Source organism: Coturnix japonica, chromosome 18 (assembly GCF_054131305.1).
Source record: "Coturnix japonica strain WE chromosome 18, WE-NBRP24, whole genome shotgun sequence".
NCBI classification, from domain to species: Eukaryota; Metazoa; Chordata; class Aves; order Galliformes; family Phasianidae; genus Coturnix; species Coturnix japonica.
This window is the reverse complement of record NC_140680.1, coordinates 2,515,528-2,543,380: the sequence shown is the minus strand read 5'-3', so window position 1 is coordinate 2,543,380 and position 27,853 is coordinate 2,515,528. Positions and strand designations below refer to the sequence as shown.

At 38.9% G+C, this 27,853-nt stretch overlaps 1 protein-coding gene across 14 annotated transcripts in view; it reads right to left on the bottom strand.

Annotated features, from left to right (window-relative positions):
* Positions 1-527: 527 nt before the first annotated feature.
* The window catches only part of AFF4 (ALF transcription elongation factor 4), a 47,879-nt gene continuing 20,553 nt past the window's right edge, over positions 528-27,853 (bottom strand). For 5 of the 14 annotated variants that reach the window (XM_085519097.1, XM_085519105.1, XM_085519096.1 and 2 more), the window contains 20 exons: positions 26,908-26,952; positions 25,900-25,986; positions 21,369-21,405; positions 19,604-19,652; positions 18,271-18,291; positions 17,668-17,722; positions 16,619-16,656; positions 16,117-16,279; positions 14,673-15,590; positions 13,904-13,992; positions 13,289-13,327; positions 12,577-12,814; positions 10,604-10,701; positions 9,989-10,052; positions 9,704-9,840; positions 9,230-9,301; positions 8,028-8,121; positions 7,470-7,513; positions 6,411-6,631; positions 528-5,834 (listed from right to left, as the gene is read on the bottom strand). In XM_085519097.1, coding sequence (XP_085375223.1) covers positions 5,716-5,834; positions 6,411-6,631; positions 7,470-7,513; positions 8,028-8,121; positions 9,230-9,301; positions 9,704-9,840; positions 9,989-10,052; positions 10,604-10,701; positions 12,577-12,814; positions 13,289-13,327; positions 13,904-13,992; positions 14,673-15,590; positions 16,117-16,279; positions 16,619-16,656; positions 17,668-17,722; positions 18,271-18,291; positions 19,604-19,652; positions 21,369-21,405; positions 25,900-25,986; positions 26,908-26,952 — 2,628 coding nt within the window. In that variant the 3' untranslated portion in view covers positions 528-5,715. Of the gene's footprint in view, positions 5,835-6,410; positions 6,632-7,469; positions 7,514-8,027; positions 8,122-9,229; positions 9,302-9,703; positions 9,841-9,988; positions 10,053-10,603; positions 10,702-12,576; positions 12,815-13,288; positions 13,328-13,903; positions 13,993-14,672; positions 15,591-16,116; positions 16,280-16,618; positions 16,657-17,667; positions 17,723-18,270; positions 18,292-19,603; positions 19,653-21,368; positions 21,406-23,246; positions 23,395-25,899; positions 25,987-26,907; positions 26,953-27,853 lie in introns of those variants that run through there. The other 9 variants (XM_085519093.1, XM_085519100.1, XM_085519099.1 and 6 more) reach the window with 5 other exon arrangements.

Below are 27,853 nucleotides of genomic sequence, written 5' to 3'. Positions count from 1 at the left end.
ATTTTAAGGTGCGTATTAAAAGTTTATATTCTGCAAACTACCTGGGTTTTTCCTTGCATCCTGTGACCACAGTGTCTGCTGACGGCACATCAGGCACTTCAAGCAGAAGTGCTTATTTCACAGTGGACTTTAGACATTTATCGTTCAACCTGGCAAGTGTGTAAAGTTGATCACGCTTCTGTCTCATTTCAGTCTCAATAGCTGAACTCTTAGCCGGACTTCAAATAAAAGCCTGTTAGAAGAGAGAGCAAACAAACTGATAATAATAGTGCTAGCAGATTCAATATACTAAATATATCTGGTGATAACTGGAAGAAGTATTTACTTTTAAATTATTTCTAATCAAAATTGCCTACGTCCCAAGCTGACCTCCCCGTCTGAATAATCCCATTATTTCAACATACCTCACATACTGGACGGTACCTTCCCTTGTTATGCAGAGTGCTGGGGTCAAAAAAGAAACCTCTGCTTAAAAATACAGCAGCAGGGAGCACGCAGCCCTTTCAACAGACAGGACCACTTTGAAGTTTAATACAGAAAATCTATTTGATATTTATTAAACTTAGTTTCTCCAGTTACAGTTTTGCATTGTACAAAGCATTTTAATGACACAGTAGTTAAAAAGATCTTTACAAATTGAAATGTGATACCCTTTTCTCCAAATATTTTAATTGCCATAAATTTGTTTAAAAATACACATTAAACGCATGTTTCAGACACTAAACTTTCTATAATCTCAATACCACAAAATACATAGAATATACTATACAGATGTGGAAAAAATCTAGTTAGTATATAATACTTTGCTCACCATTAACAGCTTTATTACGTGAAATGCACATACTGACTTAGAAATCCTAATTTGAGCCCCAAAGTACCCTTTGAAATTTCAAATGTATTGCAACAAATAAAATCACAGTTGGTGTGTTTCTTTAGGTTTTGGTTGAAGACGGACGCCTAAATATTCCCATAGAAACAAAACGTAACACATGGACTCGTCATGTACAAAGTGTGAAACAGAGACATCCCATTAGTTACTAGCAGTACCTTTCTGTATGATTCACAAGGGCTTCATTTATAAGAGACAGGTGAAAAGTTACCTTCCCTCACCCACAAACCCTCCCCCAAAAAAACCCTTCTTCATCAAATAATAATTTCAATTAAGATAAAGGATTTTTAATAAATATATAAGCACTTTATCCTCCATATACAAAATTTCTTAAAACAATTTAAAAGGGGGACCAGATACAAATGTCAGGAACTGTGCTTGCAAAAGTCACGCCTGGTCCTTAGAGTTGAGTTTTTAGATGTGTAACATCAATGCAGCCGAAAAGAAGCGCTGCAGAAGTACTGTGCACCCAACAGCACCGATTCCCCGGGCTGCATATAAAAACCAAGTCGGGGAACACTGCATTCCAATTTGCCCGTATCAGCTCCAATAGCAAACGCAGAGAGGTATGACAGGAGTAGGTACGTTTCCATTAAGTTTCCAGATGAAATTAAAACTTTTACATAAAGATGGCCTATATAAACCCTAACGCTGTAACACAGCGTTTCAAATTGTTCAGTATAGTGTATTCGATTGAAACTCAGCTGAGATTGGCAGAGAGCAAAGAACTAATGCTGTCGATAGCTGATCTAGCAACGACCAGAGCTCGTATTGAGAGAAAAATGTACTTACTACATCGCTAAGCCCTCCCTCCCTGCCTCCCCCCACCCCCAATACCACTGCTTTCAAATGGCATCATGGCATCAGAAACCAATTCCTTGAAAAGTAATGGAGTTTGACATACATCACGATTCCCTGATTGATTGATTGCTTTTAGGTAACTTTCACACTGTGGAGATTTGCCTCCTGGAACAGCTCTGTATTTGTCTGAGTTGGCCACCAAAAGCTTTGGCTAGTCTTCACACTTCAAGATATCCAGCATTAACATACAGGTTTCCATAACACTGTTTCATTAGATGGAATAATTTAAACCCTGACCAAAATTTTTGTCAGAAATCTAGAAATTTGGAAGTTGCTTACTCCCCAATGGGTAATTCAAACTTGACTTGCTCAGGCCCTTAACATAAACGCTGCAGTGACAGTAAATATCTGTTAGGTAACTGAAATATTAAATACAGCAAAGGTAGTCTCATTTCCAATAGTTTCCCATTCTGGAAAACTACATCATTATCTGCCTACGGCTTTATTTTACTTGCCCCGGGCAAGCACATCATTCCCATAAAGTACTGACTCTGTATTTTGGGGCCATTCATAAATACATTTCAGGGCTTTTTTTTTTTTCTTCTTCTTTTCCTTTGTTATCACAGCAATCAAGCCTCAGCAATCTAAAGGAATATACATTGCACTCCTGTATAATATGCAAGATTTATCACCAGTAAGATGGTGACTCAGCACTCAATAAATAATATATCAATATAGTCAGTTGCACCATAATCTAAAAACAAGTATAACATATACTTTGGACAGACTGGTTTCATATATATATACATATATATTAAAAGACACATACAATACAAATTGCATACTGCCATCAAAAGCCAAGAAGAGCAATCCACACGCTCTACTTTATGGCTAATAGTTTCAAATCAAAATAAAAGTATCGGGCTGTTTTACTCTGGTGTCCTGAAGATTTGTTTATAAGTATAAATGGTTGCACCTTACCATCTAGGAACCTGCAAGTTTCACAGCAAATCCAAATAATAGTGATATCTGAGCAAGCCTAGTCTGATTAAGCCATTTTTAAGATTCACCAACTGGGACCACGTTCGGTAAGGGAATTAAGATCTCAGTGTTGATATGTGCTTAAGATCCAATTGTCTAGGGAATCGTTGAGGAAGCTGGGAGTGAGGGATCCCCTCCTCAGCCACCAGCGCAGCCTGCCTTAGTGCTGACGCTGTCTGCATTTCCACTGCTGTTGTGTAGAGGTTAACAAAAGGACAGAGTTGGACTGTTAGTCTGCATCGTGGCACCGGGATGGAAGCATATTCAGTATTTGCATTTTTTTAATAGCTATGAAATCTGACAAAGTACACAACTTCTGTCTTAGAAACAATGGTAAAGCCCAAATCAGATATGCTTTTGGAAGCATGAAATTTAAGTGTCTCTGATTGAAATAGCCACAGATGAGTAAGGCATTTTTCAAATAACAAGACCACTGTGTATCTCCCATACAGACAGAAAACCTGGGCAGCACTCCAGGGAATGTTTCCCTGTGCCGGATTCTGTCAGCCATTTCAGGTCCACATTTTAACACAATGTAAGAAGTCTTTCAGTTACCCAAAGACCCATTGACCTGGGGACAAGCAAAACATTTTTGTAAGAGACAACTGCGTGTAACACCAAAAGGTATTTGTGGGACTCTAAGGAAATAAAAAGAGAAAATAAATTCCCAGAGATGAGACCATTCCTGCTTACAGTCATGGTCACGGTGCACAAAGGAGCAAGCTGGAAGCAGCCGCACCGGCTGGTGCAGCACTACACAAAAAAAAAACAACTATGAATGCAACTCCTACAAAGGTATTTTTTATATAGCGTCAAAAGAGTGCTAGGCACTTTAGAGTATTAAAGGAAAAATTAGTTGACAGTGTCCTATTAACCAGGATGCAGAGTCTGAGGGTACAGAGTTTTGTCTCTAACAGCAAACACGAAAAGAATGCGATCTTGCACAGTGATTCAATAAAAAAGATGCTCCAACCAACAGACCTGATCAGTGATTCAGCTCTAACGGGAAAAGTCACAGGTCCGCTAACCAAACACATGTTGGTTCGTATGTAGCAAAGCTCTTCTGGAAGTACAAAACACGCTGGAACACAAAGGAAGCTCTACGAATATGCAGCTACCTTTTAGTAGGTTACTCATTTCAAAACTTCTAAACTCTTAAAGCCCATAGGACATACTGCAGTACTAAGTAGCGTAGAATTCTATTCCTTCTTTCAAGGTTGCCATGATTTTGGCACTTAACCACGACGACACAAAACTTTAGTGCAATATTTTTTCCTGAACGTGCACGTTCATCTCTGGTACAGAATTAAGGGTTAAATGGGAGATAAAACAAAGCAGCATTCCACAATCGCACTCTAAAGTATTCAGAGCTTGACTCTTTAGAAGACCACTGCAATGAGAAGTCAGATTGCATGACAGACACTGGTACTTTTGAAAAAGAAATGGAATTTTACCCAAGTACTGCAGAAGACCACTGCATACAGTACACCTGGTCCTGCTGTAAAACATCTTGTAAACAGTTCATAAAATCTTCATCTAAAAGTAAGGCATAAGGCACACCAGACATGTTAGGGGCACTAAGCAATACTGAAAGCAGTAGCATTTTAAACCTTTGACTCAGACAAGCACCTCATGTGGAAAGGTACTTTGGTTTTGAGAGCAGTCGACTGCAACTCCACAAACTGTTTCTGTTACACCAACTCGCTTCCCTCTCAAATGAATATTCTGCTCCATCAAATGCATCAAACACGAATGGGACCTTCATTAACATGGGGTAAATACAAGTTTTAAATCCATTCTGCATCAAAACGATTAGACAACTTCCCTGTAATAGCAGGTGTGCTCCCCCACCCCACAATGGCTGTTGCACTGTCATGCTGTAGTGTCCATTAACCACCAGACATTTTTTTAGGCAGAAAAAAAAATGGACCTCCGTCTCTTCTTAAGATTCCTGATTTTCCAGTCAATGAGAAAGTTGCAAATGGCAGTTCTGGTAGGAATTTAACTACTGTTGGTTTTTTCCACCACAAAACTGCTGATTTTGCAAGTGTCAAAAAATGACAAACAAAATGCGTTTTAAATGAAGAGAGATTAAAAAAAAAGCCCAAGATTGTCCATTTCAGAAACCTTTCCTATATATCAGACCGAAGTTCATTCCTACACCATTACTCTGATATTACATTGAATGCAAATTGTTTCATGATTTGCTATAGTGTTAACCGATGGTTTGAAACTGCCTTGAAAGCAACCCAAGTCAGAACCAGCTAAATATTTTTCCATATAAATTTCTTTAAAATTCATTTAAATGAAGTATTTTAATACGTAGAAGAATATCTGGAATTTTTTCTATTTAGTACAAATTCTGCAATAATAAAACTCTAGCTGTCATTTATTAGTTGATTCATAGGCATTAGGCATTAAAAGTATGGTGTTTCTACACGTTAGAACCTATCAATCCTAATTCCTTTTACAGGTTCTACCACCACAAGACATTACAGAGTAACAAAGCTCACAGAGTACTTAAATAAAGTGTCTATGTTTAATTTTTCCTAAGTACTTGGAAGGGTAAAATTTAGGGAAGAAACAGCTAAAAACTGCCCAAAAACTGGGCTTTTCAAAATTAAAATTAAAAAAATTAAAATAAATAGGATTTAAACCGACTATTTACGTATTGTGACGGGAATTCCAATGACTGATCCATCCATGATAGATTAGCCAAGCTACACCTTTATATGTCGCAAATTTAAAAATATTTAAATAACTTAAAAAGGGAATACTGAAGGAGTTCATTAACAAGATCGTTTTGGGTTAAAACACAAAACACAAATCAAGATGGGAGACATGTGAAAGCATTCTTTGTTTTTAGTGTCAACTAAGCAATGTGTTATGGCAGTCTTCCTTATTGACATGACACAGTGTTGTGGAGATAAATCAGAGGCAGCGAGAAAAATGTGTTCAATTTTCCATTCCTTCAGTTCGAAGTATCACTTGGCATCCAGGCGCAACCAGTGTAGTCCCTGACGGGTATAACGCACTAGGTCTGTCATGATGCTCGAGTTAAAAACCAGAGGGCCCATAGCTTTATCCAGTTCGGCAAAGAACTCTAAAACAACAGAAACACAAATTAGGCACAGTCGTTCTCATTGGCTGCCGTAAGGGAAATATTGCTCTCCCTAAAAGACCACCACCTCAGCACAAACATTGCAGATCAAGGCAAAAGAAATGAAAGACGGCTGAAGATGGCAGAAGAAAGAGAAAGAGATCCTTTCTAAGCCCATTTCTTTACTGTTTTGCAGAAGGTAAGCATAATTACACTGTGGCCTAACTGTTACAAAGCATTCTTGGCCTTCTCCCTCGAATGTGTATATTCACTCCAGGATTTCAGAAAAAGAAATGCACCAAGTTCTACTTCCTAAAGAGAAAAACTTGCAGGAAATGCAAGACTTATTTATTTATTTTAAGCATAGCTGGTAGGAAATGTTAGATCTCCAACACCACCTGACAACCAGGACAGCCAGCCCAGAGCATCGCTGTCACCAAAGGAATTACTTTCCATCTTTCTTTTACAAAGGACCCAATTATTTATCATTATGCACTGTTAACTCCAAAATTGAAAACCTGTTAGAATTTAACACAATGTATACATCTGAGGTTACAACTTGCCTTTGCCTACCCTTACCTTTCTGTTCTTTAGACAGCTGTTCAGCTTGGTCCCAAATTTCAGTGGCATAGAGGAAGTTGGATGTAACTTGGACGTAGCTGGCTGCCATCTGATGGATCCGCTGGGGGATCGTCACCGAAGACCCACTCCCTGAAGGGTTGGCTGCCCCAGAGGAGTAATTTCCTGAATTCCCTGGAGACAGCTTTGGAGAGACTGGAGACGGCATACCAACAGGCTTGCTGCTTATCCAAAGGAAAACATTACATTGTAAAACACGCACACAGGTATGTCAGGTGTGTCATGCAAATGTCTTCCTACAGCTCAGAACATGGGATGCTAAGGCACTCCTACTTCACACACTGAGAACTCAGGACTGGCCCTAAAACAAGTGAGTTTTTGAAAACCTCTCATGTTCCTCCAGCTCCTGTATTTTAGCCTCACAGCCAAATCAACATGCAGCATCTTTCAATCAAATCTGTTGTTTAAATAAATTGAAACTCACATAGTAATAATGAAAAAATTAAAGCAAGGCAATTATACTGCTGTTGTATTTTCAAATAACATGATGCATATCTGAAATGCCCTCCTAAAATTCTGGGTTTTGTTTTGTTTTGATAGAGTAATCTATAAAAAGTCTGTTGTCAGGTTTCAAGAACAGAAGTAAACTGCTGTACCATGGAAGAGCTGACTGTGAAAGCACTTGTAGCCATCTGGGCTACAAGTGCATCACTGCAGCACTAATAAAGCTATTGTTTTGAGAGCAAAAGCATTACATAAAACAACAAACCACTGAGACAAGTGACCTGTGTGTTAAGGACACACTGAGGAGTTTTTTGTTCATTCCTCCCAACAAGGAGTTGCCTGAGAATATCTCTGTACAGCAGATTTCTCAACCTCTTATAAGAACACTTACCTGAACAAAGGGATCAAAATCTAGACCTTAGAACAATTAGAAATTAGATCAAAAACAACCGAAGCTCAAGAAAGTAAAAGCTGCTCTTTGAGCACCTCAAACTCACAGTTTATGTGGAGAATGAGCTATAAACATAAAAATACAGGTAAACTTTTACTACCTACCTTCCCATACCAGGTGACGGTGCTTGAGAATTATTATAGGAATTCTGTTGGGAAAAAGTAAACGTATATTTATACCTCAGCTAATTATATTTTATCTGGTTGTTTAATTGCTCATTTCTGAACATGAGTTCTCATGGCTTTTCTTTTAAGCATATAATAATATCAAAATATCCTAAATAATATCAAAGTACTTTCAAAATTGGGAAAAGCATCCATTTCACTGATGACTAAGACACAAATCAGCAAAGTTTTAACTTTGTTATATCAACAACAAAATTAAAATTCTCTTTGAAGCCAACTAAATTTACTAAAAGCTGCACCAAAATATTAATAGGAAGCTATCATTAGGACCAATGGGTTGATGACATCATAGTCATGCTGTATCCTCCCAGCTTTAAACTGCTCAGCTTGAATGTACTTTCAAGGTCCATTCCTAAATTAGGGCATACTGGAAGTTCACGTGCAGCAATCTGAATACCAGGCAGAAGAATTTTAAGTAATGTAGAGCTTCAATTTGATTAGTTTTTTAATATTTGAAGAAAATATATATCCAATTACCTTCAGATGTTCAGTCAGAGTTTTAGAATATTTCAATGCACTTTCCTTTTTCAGTTTGAAAAGCCTTAGGTATAGTAGAGATTGGCACCGAAGACTAACCAAAGACAGAACAACAAAACATTTCCAGTTAAAGTCAAGCTTATCACAACATACCAAAAGTCAAAAATGGAGTACCCATGTTTTTAAAAGCTTTTCTCTCCCAACACTAAACAGCCAACTGTCAAGCTGTAACTAGACAAAGTCCCACACCACCTTTACTTCTCAAGAAAGTAAAGAACAGTTTTGTGCCTTAAGCTGAAACTAGGTTGCAGTGACTTTACTGATACAGCCTTCACTTTTTTCTCATGTCAGGACACACTGAATCTGGTGCATGCTGCTATAGTCCCCCCTCCCTTTTCCACCTGACACAGTCAGCTTTGTTCAACTGCTTGCTGCAGCCATTTAATTAGTCCAGAAGGCAAATGACAATTCTTAACAGCCATTTCAAGTTTTGCCATATCACTGTGTGAACACACAGCAAAGACCCCAAACCCTCCTTCTGCTACTCCTCCCAAATCCAATAGATAAGTTTCTTTCCAAGAAAGTTTCAAAACAGAACTGGAAATTCATTCAAATGAGTAAAGCAGTGTGCTCTGATTATGTTATTTTACTAAAATTAAAGCCAAGACCAGACAACAGTTTGCTTGTTAATGTAATCTCAAAGTTTCCCGAAGCATTTAGGTCACAGCCCAACATCAGCTGACCATGCAACCAACTCAACAGTAGTCTGTTATTTTGGAACACTATAATTTACAAAGAGAGCAAATGAAGAGCTCAGTTCATCAACAGTAACTTTATCAAAACACTAAGGATAATGAAATTCACAAAGGCACCTCTATCATTTTTAGCCATATTAACAACTCCATTGCATGCGACAAGTTACCAATGACATCACGTTCTAAAATAAAAGCAGTAACTGACAGAACGTTATGGAAGTCAAAGTTGAAGTCAGTCAGTCATTTTCTTAATAGCTGAAAGACTTTGCTGTTGTTAACAAGCCCTTACAGTAATCGATCTATAGCATCAATGGTACTGAACAGTCAAACAGAAAACTCCTATTTGGTTCAAAACACCTGAAAACTCAGTGTAAGACAGCATTTCACAGACTGAAATCTGTGTGTGTAATTAATCAGTGTGTAATATAAAGTTCAGGATACACGTACCAAAGCACTGCTAGCCTTTTGTCTGCAGCCGTAGCATCTGGTGCCAAGTAATTCTTCAGTTTCATAGTGTACCTATAAACAAATCACCAACAAGAAAACTATCAAGTAAATGAAACATTATACAATCATTTATCAGCCACCAAGTTCTTATGAAATTCAACTTTCAACTCCTTCACTGTTTCAGGTCTTTCCCTCAGACCCTAAACAGAACGTGGCTAGGCAATAATTGGAATAGTTCTGCTCTGCACATGTCACAAATTGTTAAGACATCACGGACTTTGGAATAAAGGATCTCAGCCCTCAAGAACACACTTGAAGCTTCAGTAACTGGAACAAAGTGGCTAGTGATCCATTCTTAGTGCAGAGCAAGGGACTCCAAAAGTTAGTGGCAGAACATGAGTAAAATGCAGAAGCTTTGATTTCCAGCCCTCTTCCCCAACCATCTGAGTTCTGTGTGTGCTTTACAGCGCTTACTTGATTAATTCCACAGTTTCTGAATACATAGGGAACGGGGACTTGGATTCCTGAGCATTTTTCTCCAATGCATTCCCACACTCAATGAATGACACCACTGCATCTAGGTAGTACACAGCCTTCTCAAACCTGTCAGACTGAGAAGATTGGATAAAAAAAAATAAGGAAAATATTGAGAGGAAATACCAGAAAGTTCTAGTACAGACAGGCAGCAACACAGCACAAGCAGTAAACAAACCCCAGCATAATGTGCAAATACTGGATAAACATTGTAGATTTGCTTACCAATGCATCTGCATTATGTTTTAACTTCTTTGCTTCCTGTAAATAATGATCAGCTGAGTAAGTCCTACAATAGAAGACACATTTAAGGAGTCAGACCACCTACTCTGTACTTCCTTTTATGACAAAAGTTTGTTAATGTTACAGCTTTCACTTCATCCCCCTCTAACTCAAGTTACAATAACAGGAGGTACTGCATCACAATCCCATTTGGGGTTCAAAAAATGAAGGCTCCTCTTTGCTACCAAAGACAACAACTGCTCACCATGGGCAAAGCAGACTCTGTTAAAAGAGAACAGGCAGCAGTGATATCCTGAAAGTGTGTGATGGATACATCAACACTTAAAAACAGGACAACCCTGGACCATCCACGCTCTGCAGGAACACACAGGGCAGACTAGAGTTTCTCCTCAAGGAGTGCACCATCTGCCAAATATTTGGTGCACAAAGCAGGCAGAGAAGCACGTTGCTGCAGAACAGCATGCAGATCTCCAGAGCATGAACTAGTATTCAGCATCTTTTGTGAAGCAAACAGGACAACCCTTCTCCACAGAAGAGCTCACTGTGCTGCAAGATTAGCACCCCCAAAAAGGGAAAGGCACCCTCTGCTTTTCTTACCTGTCATCAAAAACAAGTTTTGCTCTTCTGGACTTTGAGCTCTCTGTAGATGGAGCAGAAACAGGAGGGCAGTTTGATGAATTGTTCAGAATCTTCTCCTGAAAGGAAAATGGTCACCGAATCGTGTCAAGACTTTTTTTTATTTTTATATTCTCAAAGACAAAGAGGCATTTACTGTACACATTTTTCCCATGATTTCACACTCTGTAAGCAGTAAGTTCAGTTTAGTAGCTGCTTTAGCTGCCATTCACCATACAATAACACAGTTTCCCTGAGGCTTTCATCTCATGCTGGCACAGGGGATGACACAGAGGCTATAATTAAGCTGAGCCCTACTACACTAGGAGATCTCCCTTATTGCTAAATCATGATTTTCCACTCTGAACAAAGAGGCTATATATACTTCTATGACTTCTCATGTCTTTCAACAATAAACTACTGAATGTCTCTGGGTAGAAAAGATTAGTATTTCAGAAACACCAACTTCAAGGAGAAATAACAGCTGTCTTCACAACATGCTGCCCTTGCTCCCCTTAATTTTACATGGCTCAATGTGACACTTCAGGCTAAAGAAGGGACATCAAAACATCTTGTGAATTCTAAGTGAATCTCTTCTCACTAGATCAACAGCATAAGGCAATTTCCCAGCTTCAGTGTGCTTTCAGTTCTTAGGAGTCATCGTGACCAAAGGCCAATTACACAGAGTATTTAATAACCTGCCTTTATCAGATCCTTGCTAATCAGAAGGATCTCAAAGTTGCGAGGCACTGCACTTGCACAGCAATGCCCTAACTACCAGTGTAACATAAAACACCACCAAAACATGCAGGGAAATGCAGCATTTCCAAAGTATGAAAAGAAAAACATCAAACAAGTTAACAGCTGGTTTAGGGACAGTTCTATGCTGATGAATAAGGAAAGGCCAGAGCAGCAGTCTACGATGCAAATCTGCTATCTACAGGCTTCCTGTAAGTGCAGACACCGATGCACACAACCTTCCCAGGTTTCTAAAATTTCACAGTAATGGCATGTAAATTAATCCAGCAGGTCTCCCAGTTTAAATATTGCATGGACTCCACCCTAATGACTAAGCTACTTTCTGCCACTGCCGATGGCAATTTGCTGCTTCACTCCTCCCCAAATCAATTACCCTTCCTGAACACTTCAGAGCACTCAAGGAGAAATGGTACATTTGGAATCCCAAAGATAAAGGTGAAATCCCTCCAACTTGAACATATTACACTCAAATCTGGTTATACAACAGAAATTACTCTATGAAGATACCCAGATGTGCTCACAAGTTTACTCCTGTCCAGTAATACACATTTATATACTAATGAAAAAGCACATTACATATCATGACCTTACACTATCATCATCTTATAATGTTTTTGAAACCCTTCAACTACATATGTTCTTAATCTAAGTTGCTTAAAAAACACTTTCTGCATCACCTTTTCCACAGTGTTTTCTCTACTCTAACCACAGAGAGCTCTGTACCATCCTGATCTGGAATCAGATGAACCTTTCTAGAATCCTAGGGTGAAAAATGAGAGCCACAGCTTTGTATCTCAGCACTGTGCACGGACCCAGCTCCTGTTCTCCTTAAAACGAGGACAAGATCTGTACTTGCTCCAGCGACATAAGAGTAACCTCATTATTCATTCAGTGTGAGCAGATTTGTAGTGATATTTCTCATTAACAAATTAAACAGCAAATACGCAGCATCTGTCATCAAAAGATGACTAAATGCACTTTAGTAATTAACATAAATATTTGGTAGGAATAAACATTAGCATTCGACAATCTCTCCTAAGTTATTTTCCAATTTAGAGTCTAAGCACCATGGTACGAAACAAGGCAAATCTGAAACTAATTACATTTCAACAACTGCAAATTATTTAGATGACACTGCACGTCAAAATGCAAAGCCAAGAAATAAGTTCAAGGCATTCACAGAACAAGCCCTTTACCTTTGTTTCTTTAGCACTGCCAGAACCTTTTCCCTCTATCTTCCTCTGTTTAGAAGATGAGCAGCTTTTACTGCCACTGCTGCTGTCCTTAGTAACATTGCTGCTGGACTTCAAGGATGATGACTGACTGGCTGTCCTCTTCCGGGACCCATGCTCTTGTTTGGAATCCTTCTGAAGGACTGGGGCAGCAGGAGATGGCAGTAAATCCTTCTCTTTAACAGCACTTGGTTTTAAAGACCTGGACAAAATGAATACATTCAGTTTTGTTATTTACTTTTCAAAATAGAAATAAAACAAAAATCCAGCATCACTTCTTGTTTTCTCTCCACACCCTTCCCCCATTTAAGCCTTTTCCCTCTCCCTTCCCCCCCCCCCAAAAAAAAAATAAAACAAGATTTTTAATGTTAAACATAGCAAGACAGATTCAGAGGAAGCAAATTATCACCACAGTAACTAAACGTTACGAAGCCTGATTAAACTAGTTTTCACCACTTTATCTGTTCTGACCTGAAAACGCAGAAGGCAAGTTCTAACCATAAAACCACATCCCTCAACAGTTCTTAAAAACACCCTAAACACTTGTAATGTTAGAAATGAATGCCAGCGTTAGCGCCAGTCTGTCTATTGCAGACAAGTCAGCCTAACAGCTCAGAAAAAAGATGGCCCAGATAACTGTTCTCTAGAAGCCATTGGCCTTTCAGTACAGTCTTACCTTGGCTGCTGAGGATTCCAGTTGCTAATTCTGGCATCCCTTTTCACAGAGAACAGTACACAAAATAACTATTTACATGAAGTTTTTGAAAAACCATCTTGTTGCATTTAACCAAGTGCCCTTCAGAAAATCACACCAGCAACAAAACAAAATATCAGGACTAAAGGAAAAAAAACATGACAGACGAGCATCCATTTTTTCTACATTTCTTAACAGAAACAAAGAAGGCATTTAACTCAGAAAGACTTCTAGCATCTGTAGCCAGAAGCTGCAGCTTCTCACACATCAGTAATTCAACAAATATTCGCTGTAGAGAATTTTTTTTCCATGATGTAATTATACCAGCTGTCTGTTGTTTGATCTGAAAAAGGTGAACCCTTCATAGTAGGGTTTACTTAGTCAATATTTTCAGTTATGGATATGAATTTCCACCAACAACTAATGGAAACTTCAAACTGAAGAATCAGAAACCATGAAATATTACCCACTGATTAGTAAGGAGACATTTTGTTGTGGAGGAAGGAGAAGAAGGTAAGGGAGAGATGGATACAGGCATGAGTCTTCTCCTTGATCACTCTGAGCCTTCAGTGCTGAAAAGACAGGCAAGATACTCACTCCCTACTGCTAGAAGTCTTGTGTCCTGATGGAGCTTTTTCTTCCAGTTTTGTTTTCTTGCTTTCACTGGCTCTGTTTTCATCCTCATTCTGAATACAGCAAACAAGAAACACATCCAGATAAATGTCTACATTTACAGCTTCACGGAGACAGTAATTTTTCACATTTAACGGATTTAATTCAGTGGGCGTCTTGCAGCATACAGAATAATACCTGTACAGGCTACAGAAACATCCCCTGAAGCAACTACCTTGTATCATATATTTGAAAAGTGGCAGTCTCAAGTTGTTCATTTTATAACACGCATATCACTATGAATTAACAAAAATCTGCCAAAGGCTTTGGTATGAAATCAGATTTTATGCTGGGGAGTCAAACACAGGTGTCTTATGAATGCCAGGAACTGTAAAACCCATGGAGTCTGTAAGAGATGTCGAAGACCAGATTTTTATATAAACCTAATCCTAAAGTTGAAGAGTTTAAGAGGATACACAATCTGTGCTACCTCCAGGAATGCAAGCTACAGTGCTAACACATCTAAAGGTACAACCCTCTGCCTTTCATGAATGAAAACTCCAATATTCCCTATTACAACGGCACAGGAAGGATCAATTTATTCTACATAGAATAGGTAGGCAAAGTAATCTCCTAAATTACTGAGCCACTGCAGTGAGGTATGACATTGGTTACTGGGCCATATGCTTAACCCCTTTAGCAAGATACTAAAAGGCTAAGATAACAGGCAAGATTTTATTTACGATACTGTTACCTGTTTATGTTTCCTTTTGCCTTTTGTGGAACTCTTATCAGAAGGCTGCTTCTGCGATTCTCTTGCATGCTTCTCTGGCACATTTTTCTTTTCCACTTTGGGCACATCAGCATCCTTGTAAGGCTTCCCTGGTATTCTTGATAAGAGGCTCAGGTCAATCTTCACAATAAGTGGGTACCTTTCATCAGGATCGCTGAGTGGTGAAAGAAGCTCTTTCTCTTCCATAGGAGAGAACATTCTTTGCCGAAAAAAGCTGTCATCCTCCTCCATGGAAGATTTAACAGGAGTCCTATTGCTCTCGGAGTATTTGGGTGTTTGTGATGAAGGAGGCAGGCTTTCATTTTCATCTGAATCAGAGGATGAGGTATCTGTTTCTATGAATTCCCTGGATTTCTGGGCAGATTTGCTTGAAGCCTTGTATTTCTTTTTCTCTGTTGTAGGCCGAGGGGAAGATTTGGGCTCTTTCTTTATATTAGGTTTTCTGGAACCTTTAGTGGCTGCCTTATGCCTGTTTGAAGGTATGTTTGTTGCCATGTCTACTGGGGTTTCACTTTCTATTTTAAGACCTCCTCTAGGCTCTTCAACAGATGTCTTTTCTGCTTTCTTGGGCTGCTTTTTACCCACGGTCCTCCTCTGTGTTGAGCTGTCACTCTGGGCAGGTGATTTCTGCCTGCCACGACTGCTCTCTGAGCCCTTTTGGGTGGGTTTGGAATCTCGCCCTGGTGTTGAAGAAATCGAGTCCTTGGATCCGCTTTGATCAGCGTACCCACTTCCTGTTCCCTGATCCCGTCCCTCTTTTTTGTAGCCTTGTGAGGATGGGATGTTGCTGTCCACAGAAGAAGCTGGTGACACTTTATGTGAATTAACTTTGTTCAACCAGTTATCCAGTTGCCACTTGTTTGTTGGCGGTGGCTCCGGCTAAAAACAAATTTCAATAAAGCACTGTTAGATACAGTGTTTCACGTGGCTTCCATCTTTTCTGCAGCCCTACTGTGCTGCAAGCAAAAGCAAGCGGTGCACTCGAGCATCTGAGGTCAGTAACTAATGAAAAATGCATATAACTACAGATAGCAGGTCTGCTTTTTCCTTCAATCAGAAGAACTGCAGTCCACAGGAAGCACTTGCTGCCATGGCATTCCAGACTAAAAGCTACTGGTTTTTAAGCTACTGTTCCCATGTCTTACTTCTGCACTCCAACAGATAACTATGGTAAAAATCACCTCAAATAACAAATGTGTGCTTATAGAAAATATAGTTATCATGTCAAAGTACAGGTACTTTAGCAAAAGAATATGTGGAAATATGTGGAAATATGTGGAAATAATTCTACACTTGACAAGTTTTTGTTAAAAAAAAAAAGAGACCGAGAACATGTTCATTTTTTTCTGCTTTTAAAACTCAGGATTAATGCCCGATGACAGCCCAAATGCGTGACAAATCCTACCTCAGGGGATGCACTCTGTGATGGTTCATTAGCTTCACTGTCACTGGAACTGCTTTCACTTTCAGAGTCAGATCCTGAACTGCTTTCAGACCCACTGTGGCTGCTCGAGTCATCCCTTGAATTATCTGCTCCTTCACTGTTATGTTGTGAAGGTTCAGAACTACTGAAAACAAAAAGGAAGAAAAATAAACAAACATTACTCAGTGCAAAGGCATCCTGGAAGTTCTTCCATTAGGAAGAATAAAATGTAATATTTTAACTAACATTTGCTAAAGAGTTCAACTGAGCACAATTCACCTTGTTCCCCTCCTCCCTTCACAATGTTGTCAGTATAATATTTGCAGAATATGTGTTGGCCACTGATTAAACTCTAATCACCTTCTGGTCTAATCAAAGACAAACAACTAACACTGATTTTAGAAACGAGATCAAGACAGAAGCGCTGACTGGACCAAACATCACTACCATTGGATTGCAGCATAGAAAGTAAAGGAATGCCTACCTTCCAGGTGTGCTCCTTGGAACTGTTTTATCACAGTCCTGCAATTAAGAAGAAGAGCATGAGGCTTCTAGAAGCATATGCAATTACATTGCAAAGTATTGATATCAAGTCTTAAAGATTCTAAATACTTAGCCTGAAGAGTGCTCTAATTCAGAAATACAGAGGTTTAAATTTGCCTGCCTTTGGCTTGTACAAAAGGAAAAATAAATCACAGTTCTTTTATCCAAGCTTTTACCACAAATGTGTCATCTCAGAACCCTCCATATTCTGACAGTAGTTCTGAGATTTCCTATTTTCTCCACTCCCCCATGCCATGTTTTAGAACCAGATGATACAAATTTTTACTGTGCTATTCCAGAAATGTTCTATGTCCCAGTAATTAAACAACTAAATGCACCATCTTCAAGTTTTCCATGTGAAAAAATAACAAACAGCAGAACTGAGAACAGCAAAAAAAGCAGCATGGACTTCTGCTGGGTAGCACAGACTCAAGAGGTATGTTTAATTCAGCAGGCTGAACACCATATCTGGCTGGAGATGCACAGAGTTAATACTGCCAAGGAGCAAAAGATACAATAAAAATAAAGGAGCTGCTAGACTTATAGTTACAGAAACAACCTGGGAGTAAAAGACACACACAGCAGCTCTTATCCCGAACAGTTGCTGCATGGACATCTGTGTGCCATGCACTCTTTAGCCAGCACAGAACATGAGGGGCTCTCCCTTAGGTGGCAGCCCATTGTGTGTGTTAGGAAACTGACTCTGTTTCCATTCCACATTTAGAGAAAGCCCATTTGAAATCATCAAAGCATGAGTCCCTAGGTAAAAAAAAAAAGTACTGTTCTCACAAAACCAGATCATTTTCCTCACATTTGCATTTTAGAGTACCTGAAGTTTGTTTGAAAACTTGCTAATTGTTTTTCGTACCTCAATTGCAAATTCTCCTTCAGCTGTTCAGTTTGCTGTTGGACTACTAAACATTGCTGATGTAACAAACCATCAATACACTTGGTTTATTCTACTGAATCTTTGGTATCTTGTGAACATACCTGCTCTCCATCGCTGTCTTCGCTACTGCTAAGTTTTAAGTCATCTTTCAACATACTAAGTAAAAGGGAGAAAGTGAGACAAGTTTTTCCATGTAATTTAATTACATTCAAAGCACTCTTCTATATTCCAACAAGTTACTGTTTATGCTACAGAGCTGGGTGTGTGGGTGAAATCCACAAGTTACCATTTAAAACATTTAATGTCTAAGAATGGCAAGTTAAGTCATTCTTTAAAGAAAACTACGGGCTGTAGTGCTTTGATTCCTTTGTTCGTTCTTTAAAGTTTAGAAAGGAATTCTGACACGTTTTACTAACGCAGGTGGAGCTAAAACATCTGCATTCAACCTCTTACACACCACGGCCAAGAATACTGTTTCCCATTGAATTAAGAAATGTGATTGCTTCATGTCTAGTGGCAAAATCCCAACTGTTCGACATCATAAATTTTCTACTATTCTTCAAAGGTATAATTGCTCCTATTTAGGGTAGTCATACATACACATACTATTTCATGACACTGAAAGTACAGGAACACAAAGAAAACATAGTGGGGTATTTGTGCTTATTTAAAAACACCTTCGTTACAAAAATAAAACGTCTTACTCTGTCTGGTTCGATTCACATCTGGAGAAAGAAGATAAGAAAGGATTAGAATACTTCCCAATTTCGCAGTACAGCTGTTCTACTTATAATCTGAAAAGAAACAGCAACCTCGAGAATCTACTTAGACATCTATTTTCAGCTGCTACCCTTATCAAAAGATGCATTTATCTCACTTTTTAACGCTTTCTTAACAGAGCACAATCGCTTTATCGGAAATTCTATTGACACAGCAAACATCTCCTCACCCCTCTTCCCATGCACCTCACTTTAACTAATGTGAAGTGCTAACTCCAGTTCTTGCACCTTCCTACACCCTCCCATTCTGGAACCAGCACAGCCCTTTCATAGAGGACTACACTGCTATAACAAAAGAAAAGCCAAATGATGAACTCCTACTGCTACCACTTATTGAAGTGGCTGTGTATAAACATCTGAAACCTCATGTTTTAAGGAACTGACATAGTCTATAATAAATAAATAAATGAACAAGCCACTCTTCAATTATTTCCCATTTCTTTCTCACAGATGATTTGTTTTTTAATCTTATTAATACTAAAAATGTAAACAGAAAAACTAAACTTCATTTCGTAACTGCATCACAGCAAATACTAACTTAGAATACCTTCAGAATCTGCAGTTGCTTTCAGTAAACATTCCATCAGGTGGAATGGGCATTTTTTGTTTGGAAATTGTATTTAAACAGAATGTAATCAATTTTCAGGTATGAATAGGGCAGAAGACAGTTGGATTCTTCCTGCTGCTTTTTTATTTTTTCTTTCTGATGTCTGATTAATGAAGCATAATGTTAGGTCTGTGTACGCAACTAATAAAAATGCCTGTCAGTCACTTAAGAGAATGAGTAACTACTCGTACAAACTTAACTAGATCTCAAACTTAATTTACTGTCTCCTCTAATAACAGAACAGTTCCTCATCCTATTTGTGCAACTCCAACAAGCTGCTTCCAGCTGACAGCTTAGCAATGCACGTTTGGTAAATCCTGTCCCATCCTGCCCATTCTCACACACTGATACACTTCCAGCTCACCAGCCAATTCCTAGGGCCAAACTCCTGCTCAGTGTCCTACAGCTGAGAAGAAAGCAGGGGGATGGAAGGAAGGCACAGCGCACCTGTTACACCGGTGTGCCATTATTTGCCCTACTATTCCTGAAAATAGGTTGAAATCAACTTTTTTTTCCCTCTCCTGTCAGTTAAGTGTAAAGCATGACAAAGAGTGTGCAAGAACTGACACATTCTGGTAAAGAAACAGCTACTTCCAGAATCTTTTAAAAGTTGACTGTTACGTGAGAAATGTTTTCTCAACTGCTACTTACGATTTGGATTGATGGCCATTGGATGTTTTTGATGAAGGATTATATCGTTCTAGAAGGAAAAAGAAATAACGCTGTACACTTTTGAACACAGACAGCAAAACAGTCACTGCAAAGTGGACAGAACTAAACAGGCTTAGCCAAACAAACTCAAGAATGGCGGAGTGAACAGGAGAAAGAGGGACCAGCTGACGTCAGGTGCAGCCTCTCACACACTGACCAAGTGAGAGAGGAGCAGAGACAGACTGCCAAGAGAAGCAATGACCTTAATCAAGAAAATCTAGAAGGCTTTTTTAAATCGTTGCTGTCTAAACCAACACACACTTAATATGTTTCTGAAGGTGTGAAAAACTTCTGCTTCTATCAAGGTAGGATACAAGTGACAATCCTGAAGTAAAAGAGGATAGGTCTAGCTTAGATATTAGGAAGAAATTCTTTAGTCAGAGTGTGGGGAAGCCCTGGCACTGCTGCCAGAGAGCTGTGGGTGCTCCATCCCTGAAGCCAGGCTGGGTGGGACCTGGGCAGCTTGGTCTGGGGGGAAGCTTGGAACTGGATGGCATCTAAGGGACCTTAGAGCCCAAACCCTCCCATGAAAATTATTCTATTACCTTCTACATGCTGAGGAGATCAATTAAATCAAGTTTTTAATCTGTTACAGCATTCCTACGCAGCTTTTTAGTGAATGAAAAGTCTTTAAATCCAAAAAGCAAACTCATAAACCAAACCCTACAGTTAGAACACTGTGATATTATCTGCTTTTCAGTTTGTCTTCTTTTTCCTTCCCTGTTCTTTAGTTCTAGTAAATTACTAAACATAGCACAACAGAAACAATATCTGAGGTTGTTGGAAGTGTCACAGAAAACTGAAAATGGAGCTGAGAAATGGTTCTGTGTTTTTATCTATTTGGCCTCCCTGATGACATACCTAAAGATCAGCTGTTTCCAGAATGTAACCTATTGGCTAGCCTTATGGAATTAAGTTTTAATTTGTTTCCTTAATTCCCCACTGTATTAGGTGTTTAGATTAAGCTGCTTGTGAATACCTAAGAATAAACCATTCCGCTTTTACTATTTAATCTGTTTAATCACTTTGACAGGGACTGGTAAGACTGTTGGAAGGCAACAGCACAAATCTAATTCATTTTTGCCAGATATGTTACCTGGTTAATTGCTTCATTTCAGTAATATTCAAAATGAAGACACAGTCAAATAGGAATAAAAGGTGCATTTGTCTAGACTTTGGAAATACATTCTGGGATAATACGCTCAAGAATATTAACAATTCTTGAGCAGTTCTCTTCGATTTTCATATCCATTATGTGAAAGTGGACAAGAAAAAGGAAGAAAATGCATTGTGCTTTTTCTATTAAAATATGAACTTCGTTGCTTTCCAGCATGCCCAGGGGTTTTCTCTGTGGGTGTTTTCACACTCAGCTATTTTCAATCATATCAACCAAGGAAGCCTATTTTTCGAGAATTAAAAAAATAACAATTTAAAGAAACAATTTTTTTTTTTTCCTTTTTCTAGAAGTTATGAGTGAGTTACACAACAGTTATTAACTTTCCAGTTCTCAGCAAGAAGCCACAAATAAAATCAAGTGTTTGTTTCATAAGTCTTGAGAAAGTACAGACAATTTTTACATACAATCCATTCCATTACCAGCCTGGAGAGGTCTTATGATCTAATGGCCTGACTTCTTAAGGGGTACTAAGAATACTCAGTTGTAACAAAAACACTACACATAGGAAAGGAAGTTTAATGTACTTACTCTGTTCTCCAGTGCCAAAACTGGACTGTTGAGACTCCTAAGGGAACAAAAGATCACAGGAGTTTTTTCAAAGGGAATTTTAACATCTCAAAAATCATGCCATAATCAAGCTATTGTTCTGACTTTAAAGGATGGCACATATCCTTTAAAAAACAACAACAAAACAAAACCAACACCTACTCCCAAAGAAAACCAACATGCTAAAAACAAAACCCAGTGGTAACAACCAAACAGAAACAGGGAGCCCTTACCTGGGCCCAAGCTGCCTTCCCCAGCAGTGACAGAGCAGCGAGCACATGGGAAGAGCATCCTTAGCTCATCTGTCCCACTGACCCATCTGTCCCTGCTTGCTTGCTTGGAAGATGGGCCATGTGCAGTTGTCATACACAGTACCTGAATCTCCAGAAACTGTGCAACTTCTGCAAACCCTATCTTCCCTTTCTCACCTTCATCCAAATCCTCATGTAACTGAGCAACCTGGCTGTATAAAAGCCAACAGACAGTGATAAATACCTGCCTCGATATACAGTGGATTTGCTGTCTATGAAACTAGCCTTGAAAGACAGAGCCTCGCCAATTCTAGCGCCGGCAAGATCTCTGTATTCCTGTTCCAGAAAACCCAATTCTGCCTCCTGAAACACAGTACGTTATGAAACACTTGAAATGTTAAAAAATAAATAAATAAACAAATAATCAGAGAGTATTGTGTTACTGAAAACCTACTTCTAAGCTAGTGTGCCATTTTAAAATAGGACCTTCCTGACCTCCTTTTAAAATGAGGACAATTGCTGACCTTACGCATAAAAACAGAGAATGTTTGAGTCAATTCACCAAGCTGATAGATGTACTCTGTGACAGTGAATTGCAGGGGTTTGGGGCACAGCTGTACAGCAGTCTTCACAAACAGCCAGCTCAGTGACGTGATGCAATTTATAAATGCAGTTTCCAATTGTAACTTCATAAACACACAAAAGCTCTACATGGCAAGGCATACTTACATATATCTGACTTCCTTTTAACATTTTTATTTTAAAAGAGGCAGCAGTTGAAATCATGACTTGAATGAGTATTGTCAGTGGAATGGAGAAAGAGTGCAATTTTCTCAAAAACAAAACCTCTTAGGGAACTTTAAGATGTTCCCAATGCCCCTCATCTTTACTGACTGAAAGGAGAGACATTAAAATCAACCTATGGTTAAACTGCAAAGTCAAGATCAAGTTGCAGAAGTTTCTTACTTCAACAGAGAGCAAAAGCCGTACTCTCTTCAGAATACAAACTGATTCTTATCTTTCACACAGGTTCAATGAGTACAAGCATGATTCCTCAGTTTCCTTTTTCCTGTCAACTAAGACAAGTAGACAAGACTGATAAAATGTAGGTAAAACCAAAAAAAAGACCCTACAGTAATCAAAATACCACATATGCAGAACGACTGCACTGTGCTGAGCACAAGATGAGTAACTGGGACTGTTCTCACCAATGTACATACCATAAATTCTGCAGAAAGTGTCTGCCTCAGTGCTTACCTCAGCCAGCTTCCTATTTCTAAGGCAGTATTCCAGTTAAGGGCACTTTAACGAGGTGTTATGCTTAAATGTGCAACTTCTTCCAAATAATTCACCGTCTATTTTGCCTCTGAATACACGTCTCTCAGAAACTCAAGGATTAATAAAGAAATAAACAGAAATATATATTTTTTCAAGTCCAATTTCTTGAGAAAGAAGAAATTAAGAACATTTTGAAGGATGGAAATGCTTTTCACAAAAGCACAGCAGATTGCTGAAGTTAAGTGGAAGACACTTCAACAGGTAAGAAACCATTGCTTGGACTCTGACACAAAATGGTGATTAGAATGGTAGTCAGGTACATAATTCTTACCTGTCCATTTTTGGTTTGGCTGTGGTGAATAGGATCCATTTCCATTTAATATCTGACAACCCAGGTCAGACCTCACTTTTAATTCTCAGAATAAAGTTTCTGGATCACAAGGGATCGACGCAACTGACTGCTGCCTTCACAACTACTACAGCACGGGACACTGAGCAAACCCAGAGACCAGTGCACCTCTTCAAAGATGTCTGCAGGTCACCGCTCAGGTACACAGACATAACAGCTGTCAGTGACATCACACTCCCTGTTCTATGATGGAAAGATTCCATCCAATAAGAAACAGCTGCATTTCTGAATATATTTTACAAACACACCAGTCCTCCTGCTCTGCAGTTTTTGACTGTGAACCTCTGGCTTTAAAGACTTACACAGGATGAAATTACAGAGCGTTAGGTGATGGGATAACATTTTTATCAAGAGTCAGGAATCTGTTTTTCACAGCACCCATAAAACTTTTTATGACCTATTTTCATGAAGTTTTATCTTCTGATTCAAAGACTTCCTGATAATTATAAGATATATTTATAGTAATGCAGACAGGCCCCAGTCAGGATTTTGGGTCCCTGCAAACACTTGCTGCACACAGGGAAAATGATCTTATGCCAGCAATCTTAGACATAAAATCCACCCATCCACCAAAACGAGCCTCATTTTCTACATGTAGGCAAAGCGTACCAGACTTCTGCACACAAGAGAAATGCTGTGAGATGCTGCAGCATATAACTTGTAAATAAATAGAAAGTTAAGGAAAATAAGATTTTCTAGAACAGTGTGGCTTGATTCAAGTAAACCAGCGCTGTGTTCAGCCTTCTGAATTCTGTTCCGGGTCTGGGCTGTACAAGCCTATGGCTCACTAACTTGCTGGAATTTGGAGAAATCCCACTGCCAAGAATGACAGAGGGGAGAAGGCAGAGGAAATTACAGACTTTGGAAACAGAGAATTTGACAAAGTTCCATGGCTAAGATGTACGCACACAAAATAAAAAGTCTGGCAGAAAGTTGAAAGGCTCAGGGCAGCCATACATGGAATTTTTTCGCAAACTTTGTGAAGAAACAGAATCCAAGGTTGACAGATTCAGAAAGAAAAACACAGCCTCCCTTTTGTGTTCAGACGTCAACAAGGCCGTGCAATATTATGCAGTTCCTATCTGCAGCACAAAGGCCTTTGTATTTCTGCACACTTTCTTTCTCCCCCCCCAAATCAAACAGCCACTGAGAGAAGAACTCAGGCAACACAGGCTGCTGACACCAAAGCTGCCCATAGCTCTGGGCTACCCAGGCAGTGACAGTACCAGGACCATCCAACCTTCTGTCAGCCTGTGGCACTTTGGTGGATGTGCACTTACAACACACAGCCTGGAACATCTGGCCAAAAAGCAACCATGAGTTGTAGTCGGAGCCTTTTGGAAAGCTCCATTCACACACTGCTCTCCTGAGTACATCACCAGCTCCAACATCTCTCCCACCCTGAGATAACTGCTATGAGGCACTCATGAGAACATTTACTTGGGGCCAATCAATCGAAATTACAGAACAACTTTCTTTTTAAACTGGATTGTTATTAAAGAGTAATCCAACTTGTTTATTTGGGGGTTTAAAGCTGATTTTCAAATGGGAAAGTAATTTCAAAAACATCCCCATGTTAAGAGGACTAGAAAGCTGACGACACAGCATTTACGTAACAGCAAAAACTGTTACAACATTTCATTAGAGATCTCAGGGAGAAAATCTTAAAGTATTTCACTGAATGGTTTGGGGAATAACTTGGATCAAACAGGAAACAAAGAGCAGTGAAATGGTGCTTCAAAACCAGGAACAGTGGAGTCTTCATGATTAGGAAGGCAAGTTTTAAAAGGCATCCATAACTTCTGCAATACAGCGTTAGGCCACATCAGCAACCCATTTCAGAGATATGTTGAGTCTTGAGAAGAATTCTATTCTCAACTTAAATCAACTGCTGATAATCAGTAGATACAGGAAGTAAAACATGATTTCATATATTAGTCAGCTGCCTCAAACCAAACTGTACTTGCTAAGTTGCAACCCACAACTATCTCCCCTGCACACTCATCAGCCAACAAAATACTTCAGATTACAGAGCAGCTTTTCAAGGCAAACAATCACCAGTGCCAGTGTGACTGAAAGCACTGCTGCTGAGGGTGCAAGACCCAGCCCTGGGAGGACTTCAAAACTATGAGGAAAGTTCAGTTTAAGCAGAAAAGTACATTTAGATTTCTTAGTATTTACCACTGCTTGCCAGATAGAGGTAAGCAATACTTGCTTCTGTACACAATGGTACAAAGTATTCCCCCTACAAAGAAAAAGGCTCCATGGCATTTTAAAATTTCACAGTTACCTTTAAAAGGCTTGAATTTATGAAACAGAATTTAATACAAAAAGGAAAGCTGCCCCACATGTGTCTTTGCAAATCACTCTGTGTGTGTAAACCAGAGGAAACAAAACAACATTCTTTGTAAGAACATTGTTGTAAAGATGTGACAATGTTGTGAAGATAAAAAGATTCCAGGTATGGAAACAAACACAGAACTACACAGAACTCAATATAAAAGAGTTCCAAAATCCTGACCTCTAACAGGATCTATTCTTTTAACAGCATTCAGTACTTGACCACAACACTGACCTTCGTTGGAAAAGGAAATTTTGATGGTTCAGTTTTGCATGGTGTATGAATAGCAGTCAGCGGAGGAGGCCAAGAATGGGTCATCTCCTGTAACCAGAACAAAAAAGAACAGCTATTAGCAAAGCAAAAGCACAAAGATTCCAAGTTACAATCCTGGTTTGAACAGCAACCACCTCTCAATTCGCAGTTCACTGTTCGTACTTCACTAAGCTTTATATTCAAATCTTCATTTCCCAAATGTATAATGAAGATTTTGCATAAAAAGAATTTCTACCCATGAGAACAGATAGTTAAGACATAGCAACAAAACAAGAAAGGCACAAATCAATGGAATTGATTTGCCTGAACAGAAACTAAAGTCTGATTACTTCAGGCTGTGAAGAATATATGTGAGACTAAGGGTAAAAAGAAGAAACCTGGAAAAGGGAAGCACAGAAAGTTTGAAGAGAAAAGTGATAAATCAAAAGCTTGAAGCCAGAAAGAAAGTGTCTTGTGTTCACTCAGAGCATCTGCAATAACTGTGGAGTAATGAAGATCAGAGCAAGTCAGTGATGCAAATGCTCACAGGGCATCCAGGGACACCTTTGTGACAGCAGACATGAACAAGGGTCACACAATGGATAAAAAGATTTGAGAAAATAACACAGATAGAAGAAGGGTGTGCTGCTGGATAGAAAAAAAATATTATAATCTAAACTGATACTGGAATGTAAAGACTCTACTTTGGTGGAAGAAATGGTTAACTCTGGGTATAATAGCAGAGGGCTGGGATAGAAGAAATGCAATTCAACATGGAAACCCAGGAGATGATTATGCCCAGCACACACAGCTCTGCTTCCAGTGTTCCCCAGTCTACCTACTTTAGAGGATTGATTGAGGAGTCCTCCTGTAATGAATTGCAGTCAAACCAATTTGAAAGGTACTAATCCACTGCAGAGCACTTTCCACCTCCTTAGTAACGTTTGTGTATTCAACAAATAAGTTATGAACAAAGCCCAGAGAACTTACTTTTAGAATTTCATCCACGCAGCTCACATCACCAGATGCTGATGCCTAGAAATCAAAACTCAAGATTAATGTCTCCTATAACAGACCTTCTTTAAAAGATCCCAGGGGTATGAAGCAGTTAAAAATAAACTTCAGTCCTTATCATGATTCATCTAGACTCTATAGAGATACAAACAGATCTTGCTAATTCTTTTCAGCAACATTAATTTTAATATCAGATAGATTCAGATTTTTACAGGATGAGTCACATCCAGTTATGAAAAGCAAATACATCAGATCTATAAAACTGCCACAGTAATCTCTTACTTTTCATTTGACAGTTAAAGTGATCTTAAGCAGTCAGAGACACTAAAAACTTCTGTGAGAGGGGGAAAAAAATCATAGCTTTCAATCATTCCTGTTAAGACGCGACTGGATAATATCTGAACTCAAATGGATGACCATGAATATGCAGTAATGGCAAAATGCATTATCAAGTAAAACATAGATGACAGCATGAAACTAGAAACAGCAATAACTATGAAACTATAAATCGTTTGCATCCCTGACACTACAAACAGAAAGGAGGCAAAGTTACTGCACATTTTACTGCACTAATGTTAACATGTGAAGTCTTCCAGAATATGGAAACAATTTATTTTTCAGCTCTCCTTACCTGTTTCCTGGATCTTATTTTGCTCTTTATTGAAATTCCAGAAACAAATGGTTGTCAAACAGTACAAGATGCAATGACATTTTATTACTAAGGCACTCTCCTTGTATGTGAGCTACAGTCAATTTCTGTGCCCAACAGTATTCTGTATTCAGCACACCTTATGAGAAGTCTGAACCTTTTTCAGTTTGGTGTGCTTTGGGGTTACCTTAGTTTGCTTAGGCGAGGCTATCTATAAATTATTACATTCTTCAAATGAAATTCTGAGTTAGGCAGAGGATCTCTTGTCTAGGA